General features: G+C 15.4%; 1 protein-coding gene across 1 annotated transcript, besides 8 other annotated features; it reads left to right on the top strand. All coding sequences in view use genetic code 6, as the record gives it.

The window, feature by feature from the left end:
- Nucleotides 1–2: 2 nt before the first annotated feature.
- Nucleotides 3–33: a microsatellite.
- Nucleotides 34–63: a microsatellite.
- Nucleotides 64–432: 369 nt separating this feature from the next.
- Nucleotides 433–590: a microsatellite.
- Nucleotides 530–570: a microsatellite.
- Nucleotides 591–1,740: 1,150 nt separating the features above from the next.
- Nucleotides 1,741–1,793: a microsatellite.
- A 1,457-nt stretch (nt 1,794–3,250) lies between these two features.
- Nucleotides 3,251–3,346: a microsatellite.
- Nucleotides 3,347–5,924: 2,578 nt separating this feature from the next.
- On the top strand, nt 5,925–7,222 carry IMG5_073540 (dpse - suppressor of 3-like 1, putative; the record flags this gene model as incomplete). The annotated part of the gene is made up of 2 exons (XM_004036642.1): nt 5,925–6,179; nt 6,239–7,222. The coding sequence occupies 2 exons, from the start codon at nt 5,925–5,927 to the stop codon at nt 7,220–7,222; spliced, it is 1,239 nt and encodes a 412-aa protein (XP_004036690.1).
- Nucleotides 6,185–6,222: a microsatellite.
- A 458-nt stretch (nt 7,223–7,680) lies between the features above and the next one.
- Nucleotides 7,681–7,732: a microsatellite.
- Nucleotides 7,733–8,250: the final 518 nt, after the last annotated feature.

Here is an 8,250-nt window from a genome sequence, read left to right as displayed (position 1 = left end):
AGATATATATATATATATATATATATATATATAAAATAAATTTTTAAATAATTTTTAAATAATAAACAAATAAACGAAAAAGTAGTAAAAACCTAAAGGTAAATAATATATAGATTCAAAACAGTTCCATACACAAAAGTAATTTTTAAGTAGAAAGTGTATGTATTAAAGACTATTTTTTAAATATAAAATATATGAATATGTGCTCTATTTGGGCATTATTTATAATTAGGCTTTATTATGTAGTATAAAAAAAAATATATGCCAAAACGAAATCGGTGTAATTGATATTGTAAATGTGAAGTATTTTATAATTTCATTATATTAATTATTTTAGTTTCTCATATATTAAAAATCGTTAAAATTTTTGGTATTTTAAAAATATAGAAAACATAAGTTTTTAGTAAATTGTTCTTTTAAACATTAATTTAATTAATTTTAAGATTTTTTAATTATTTATATGTAAAATTTTAATTTAAATAAATATAATATTGTTTTTATTAAAAAGTTTAATCTTAAATTGTTTTAATTATTTATATATAAAATTTTTATTTAAATTATAAAATTTTTTATTAAAAAGTTTAATTTTATTTTCCTATATATATTAGTATATAATTTATTTATTTTTTCGAAGAAAAAAAAAACTTCAATTTTTGAGAAATTTCGGAAACTTCAATTTTTTGAGAAATTCATTATATGAAATTCTGGTTTAATCAAAATAAATTATCTTATATATATATATAATTTCACAAAAATTATTGCCGAATTTTTTATTTATAATAAAACATATTTATTATTTTCTACAAATATAATAAAAAATGAATTATAACTAATAATAATAATAAGTCCTTTTATTTTAGAAATATAAAAAACTATATAAATACTCTTATATTAAAGCCTTTTTTGACACTTTTATTTTATTTTGGCTTTTAAACAAAAAAGGTAAGGAAGATTAATAAATAATAATAAAAAACATTATATAATTAATATATGTTTTTTTATTTTAAAAATAATAAATAAATAAAAAAAATTAAAAATCTATATATAATATAATTTATAATTATGATAATAAAAATTTATATATTTATTTAATTTTTGATAATTAAATAAATAATTTTGTTTTTTGTTTTTTAAATTAAAAATTAAAATAAAGTCTTTTTAAATAGGTTTGGGTCTTTTAATATTATTTTTAATAATTTAATAATAAGGCCTTTAAAGGTATTAAAAATTTTTAAAGATGAGGGAAAATGATTCCTAAATAAATTAGAGTATAGGGTTTATGCTTTGATTTTCGTTTTTAATTTCAGAAAATAAATTCTTAACTTTTGAATCGTATCTTCGAAATCCGATATTTGATTAACTTTCTTGGTTATATAGTAATTTAGAAAGGTATTATTAATATATTAGAAAATTATAGTAGTATACTGTTTAAGTTAATAATTTGACACAAATGAGAATTATGTTAAATTATTTAAGTTTATTACGAACGAAACAAATTATAAATAAAAAAAGTATCGAAATAATTAATTAGTAGTAAAATAAATATAAATATATTCTTTAAATAATAGAGTGATTCTATATTTTTTTTTCTAGTATAAAGTATTCTAAAAATATTAAATATGTAAAGTTCTATATTTTTGAAGTTTATTAAATTGAAATTATATTGATATTATTTAAATATATTGGCCTTTATTATATAAATATAAATAATAATTAATATTATATATTTACATATGTTAAATATATATATATATATATATATATATATATATATATATATATATATATATATAGATTTATATTATTATAATGTCATATTTTAAAAAAAAACTATATAAAATTCAGCTATTTAATTTAAAAGAACCGAAAATAAATTATATTTATAAATTAAAAATATGATTTTATTTTAAATATAATAAAAGATTTATTTATATATAATAATTTAAGTATTCTATTTTATTTTTAAAAATTAAAAAAAAAAAATGAGTTATTTTAAATTATAAAAATAAGGTGATTATTATGAAATTTAAGGACAAAGCTATTAAGAATTAGAGAAATAAACATTATCTGAGTAAAAAACCATAGAAAATATAGACGACTAAATTACTATTAATCATAGTATTGCAAATGCAAGCTAAGCATTTTAGATTTTGAATAAAAGAGATAATATGTTAAGTTTATATAAAGGTAAACCTCAAAATGGCGAATATGAGACTCCAAAAGAAAAATTTAATCGTTTATAATTTGACTTGATTTAGTTTAAAGATTAGGTAGATTATTTAATAGAAAAAGATAAAGAAATAAAAATACCGGATGATAAAAATAGTAAAGTAATAATAGATGATATAGAAAAAATATAAGAAGAGATAGAAACATTAGTCTCAAATTAAAATATTTGTAAAATTTTGGACGATATATGGAGTTAGTAATAATAAAAGGAAAGTTATAATATGGAAAATAGTTTCGTTTTATTAAAAAGAGATTTAAAGAAATAATTAATTTAATCTATAATAAAAAAGATTTAAAATTTAGGCATTAATTAAAATAATTAATTTCAATCTAAAATAGAGTTTTTTTTCGAATAAGACGACAGTTTAAAAAATGAAGAATTTATAAAAATAGAATAGAGAATTAATAATTTAGAAAAAGTACTTGGGCTAACTTTTTTATAGAAACCGTAAAAATTTACAGATAAAAACTCTGCTATTAATAAAACTGAATAAATAATATATTAAATAGAAGAAATATAATAAAAACCAGATCAAGTTGTTTCTAAAGTAAGAGAATTGGAATAATAAATTGAGAAAATTTAATAAAAAAAATGATATTGGCTTAGGCTAATTAATTAACTCCATAGGATGTTAAATAAATTGATATTGTTTATGAAAGATTTTAAAGTTTTATAGGTATTGCAAACGAATTACCTTATTTAATTGATAGAATGAAAAATTTAAAAACATTAAATAATGAATCGACAGGATTTAGCATTTAAGTTAATAATTTAAATAATTTACATACAAGTTTAAAAAATGAATTAGAAAATAATAAAGCTTATTTAAATGAAATGACTAAAAATATTAAATAAAATTTGGAAAAAATATAATTAAGAATTTTAAAAATAGAACAAGACTTAAATAATAAAAGTAAATGATAATATAGAAAAAAAAAAAAATACTTAATAATAAATAATTAAAGTATTAAAAATATAAACATTATATATGTATTTTTTTTTTATATATTTAATTAATAAATATATATATATATATATATATATATATATATATATATATATATATATATATATTTAAATAATGATAAATAAATCTAATATTTATATATATATATAAAAGAAAAAACATATATATAATTTTTTTCTAATATTTTATTATCTATTCAATCTTTTATTTTTATAAATTAATTTATTTTCTTTAATGTTACTTAAAGCAAATAAATTTAATATGAGTTGTATTTATTTGAAGTGTGTAAAGTTATAAATTGGTACGGCTTATAGAATATAGTTAAATTAACTATAAAATTAATACTTTTGCCAAATTATTTAGCCTATATCTTAAAAACCAAAAAAATTAAAAAAATCTATTTAATAATTAGATTAGAATGATTTTTAATATGAATTTAATAAAACTTAACATGAAAACAAAAATAAAGTCATCTAAAAGAAAACAAATGAAATCAATTAAAAACAGAAATGTAAAAAAACCAAAATTTAAGATTTAGAATAGAAAAAATAAATAAATCAAACAAAATAAAAATAATTAAAATATGAAAATAATGATCAAAAAAATTAATAAAAAGAAGGTAAAAAGAGTGAAAAGTAATATAAAGAAAATAATAATAATAATAAATCCAATAATTTTGCAATTTAATAAAAAAAACAAGAAAAAATACGTTATATAAATGAAAATTCCGAATAAAAAGTTGAAAAATAATAATAATATTGTAAATTTTATAGTCCTATTAAAACATAAAATCTTCAATATAAATAATAATAAATATATATATAAGATGATTATTTATATAGATATTTATATTTTAATGTTTTTCTTAATGGAAAAAGACTATTCCATAGTTTATTAGTAGGTTAAAGTAAAAAATATATTAGATCTTAAGTTTAACTAATCTTTTATTAATTATTACATTAATAAAACTAAAATTCTATAAAATCTATCTATATAGATTATAATAAATATATTTATAATTTATATCACTTAAATAATATTGAAAAGTATTCCTTTTTTTTTTTCTTTTTTTGATTTTATTTTATTTTATTTTTATAACAAAAAAATAGCTTATATGGTTAATATAATGAATTAAATTAAATTTAGTTAAATAATTTTTACTAATTAAAGGAATAATTATAAATTATAAAAAATAATAGTTTAATTCAATATTAATATAAAATAAAATAATAATAATTAAAAATAGTTAGAGTATAAAATTAGATAGATTAATTATTAATAAAATTAGATTTTCTTGAAAAGCATTAGTAATTATTTAATTAAATCCTAAAAAACAATAAATATCTTATAAACTTTGATTATTAATTTTTAGATTAATATTCAATAAATTTCGAAATAAAGGATTGTGATGTTTTAATAGAAAAACTACATAAATTAATTTTAGATTATTAATAAGTACTTTAAAACAACTAATTTGATGACAATAATTAAATTAAAAATATAAATTAAAAAAAAACTAATATAGAAAAGATTAAATTTGATAACATTTATTAATATAGTTATAATCTATATTAAAATATCTAAAAAATTTTAATGTAAAACTTACAAATTATTAAAAGTAATTTATAAAAAGAAATATAATTATTAAAGTAAATTGATTTGAATTAATAATAAAATTATGATAAAATGATTTTAACATAATATTGTTTATAATAATAATTTTAAATTATAGATTAAACTTTAAATGAAAAGAAATATTAAATATTTAAAGATATTATTGAAAATAAAAAATATATATTGATTAATTAAAATTATGGTTTTTAGAATTTTAATGTATTAACTTATTAGAATATATGTAAATATTTATTATTTATTTAATATATCTACTAAAATAATTTAATGATATTATATTAGTAGTATTAATATTCTTAAAGTTAAATATATTTTTATTAATTTTAGAAAATCCCATAATATCTATTTACATTAAAATTCAAAATATTTTAAATACTATATAAGTATATATAAGAAGAATAATTATCAACAATTATTTAAAAATAATAACCAAAATTTTCTAATATACTGAAAAAATAATATAAATATTTTGATTTATAATCTCAATTATAATTATTTGAAATTCAATAAATAAAATAATTATTAAAAGAAAATTAATAAATTATACCAGATTTTATAAAAAATACATACTTAGAATATTTCCAATAATCAATATATTAAAATAAAGATTATTAAGATATTATTATTAAGTTTTTAGATTTATCTTATTATAAAAAAACTAAAATTTTTGAAAAAAAATTTCCTTTATTTTAATTAGATAATACAATAATAAACTTTTATCCTATTTATACTTTATTCATACATTTTTTAAATACTAATTTTCCTAAACAAATAGAGTTATGTAAGAATTTAATAAAAAGTACTAATTTATAACATTTAACAAACAATTATATTAACAAAAAAACTTAAAAAAGAAAAATTATTTATCATTATGGCCCAACTAATTCAGGGAAAACTTATAAAGCATTAGAAAGCTTAATGAAATCTTAATCTGGTATATATTGTGCACCTTTACGCTTTTTAGCAAATGAAATATATTATAAATTGAATTAAAATAATAAAGCATGTAGCTTATTAACTGGAATTGAAAAACTTATAAATCCTTAAGCTAGTATATATTCTTGCACTGTTGAATATTCTAAAAATTTAATACATATGGATTTCGATATAGCAATTATTGATGAAATATAATAGATAAATAATGAAGAAAGAGGATCTGCTTGGACAACAACACTCTTAGGTCTTAAAGCTAAAGAAATACATCTTTGTGGGGACTCAAGTGCTATAGATATTGTATAAAATATTTGTAAAACACAAGGAGATGATTTCGAATGCTATTAATATGAAAGAATGAGTGAATTAAAAGTAAGAAAAGACGAATATAAACTTAATTAAGATTTAAAAGAAGGAGTAATTATATATATATATATATATATATATATATATATTATATTTTTAATAAAAAAAAGGATTGCTTTATTTGCTTTTCTATTAATGATATTTTTGCTTTGTAAAAGAAAATAAATGATATTTCTAATTAAAAATTTAAGACTTGTAAAATAAATTATTGTAGTATTATATATGGGAGATAGCCTTTCGAAATTAAGATATAATAAGCTGATTTATTTAATAGTTAATAGAATAAATTTTTAATATCAACTGATGCTATAGGAATGGGAATTAATTTAAATATTAAAAGAATTGTTTTTACAAATATTTATAAACTATAATAAAACGTTATGAATAGGTTAGATTTTTCAGCTATTTAATAAATTGCAGGAAGAGCTGGAAGATATTAAGAAAATGGAGAAGTTTGTGCATTTTATTAAGATTAAATTAGGATTATTTAAAAGGCATTGAATGATTAATCCAATTAAAATAGGTAATAAAAGATTAAAGCGGCAATAGAGCCTTCTTTTGATTAAATATTAGAAACTAAGTCTTTATTAGAATAAATATATCCAAATAGAAGTTTTAATTTAATAGATATTTTTTAGAAATTCGCTGAATTAAGTTGTATTGATGATATATATTTTTATTCATCTTGCTAAGATATGTAGTTTAGGTTAAATCTAATATAAAAATATAATTTAAGCTTAGAAGATTAATATAGATTCGGGAAATGTCCTATTAGAAATGGTAAATAATATGAACTTGAATAAAATATATTTTAATTATATGCAAAGTAGTTTATTTAAAATAAGCAATGCTTTTTACCTGAAATATTTAAAGATAATTGCAAACTTAATGAAATTTTAAATTTTAATAGTATAAATTAAGACATTTAAGAGACTATATAATTATTTGAAAATTTTATTATTATTTATGAATAATATAAATATTTGAGTAATATATATGGAAATAGTGTATTTGTTGATTTAAACTAAGTTGATAAATAAAAATAAATAATTTGTTAAGCTTTATTATAGATTTATAAGAAAAATGCTATATGAGTGGGGATTAATAATAATAAATAAATATAATTATTAATATCTAGTATATCAAAAAGAAATAGTTTATATATTAATATCAAAAACATATATTGAACATTATATTTTTTTATTTTAGTATATATTATTTTATTATAAATAAATAAATAAATAAAATTAAAATATATTTAAATATCGTTAATCATATTATACTCTTATATATTTAAATTTTATTAACCCATATTAAAAAGCAAATAAAAGGTCTTTATAATATAAATATTTATCTAAAACCACAAATAAATAATTAATAATAAATAATAAATACATTTCTATACTTAATAAAACAAAAACAAAAAGAATAATGAATTCTCAAAATTATGATTTAAATAACCGAAAAAAATATAAAGTCATTAATGAAGATGTCCGTAAGTAGATAATAAATAAACTTAAAAATGAAAATGCTAATTTAAAAGACGTATCAAATATATATATATATATATATATATATATATATATATATATATATATATATATTTTTTATAAATAAAAATAATAAAGGTCGCTTAAGAATACGGTCTTAAACTTTCTACTTGTAAGGCAATATTTTAAATATATTTAAAAGAAGGAAGAATTGGAAAAAAAGCAAATAGAGATCGTAAATAAAAAATTGTAAGTACTGTTTTAGTGACTACAGTTTTTCCTGTAAATCCATTTTAGTCTTTTATAATGCCTTTTGTAAATGTATCAGAAGCAAAAACTTCATCCAAGAATTTCAGTGAAAATGCATGTTAAGAGTTATTGAATGAAACTTTAACTATTTCTTAATAACATTTATAGTATATAATAAAAGAAGGTTTTAATAGTGGCTGTGATTCTAATCTATAGGCTTTATTTGAAGAAAGCTTATAGGAGGCTTAAAATAATGCAGTTAATAATATAATAAAAAGTTACTAAACGAATAAAAATAAAAAGAATAAGAAGAAAAAATATGATAATGCCAGTATTTCTAATAATAGTATAGAAGAAGAAATTAATTAAAATAAAAAAAGAAC

Source organism: Ichthyophthirius multifiliis (genome assembly GCF_000220395.1).
Source record: "Ichthyophthirius multifiliis unplaced genomic scaffold scaff_1120509250425, whole genome shotgun sequence".
Taxonomy (NCBI): Eukaryota; Ciliophora; class Oligohymenophorea; order Hymenostomatida; genus Ichthyophthirius; species Ichthyophthirius multifiliis.
Note: the sequence above shows the minus strand (reverse complement) of the source record. Positions and strands in the feature narration are given on the sequence as shown.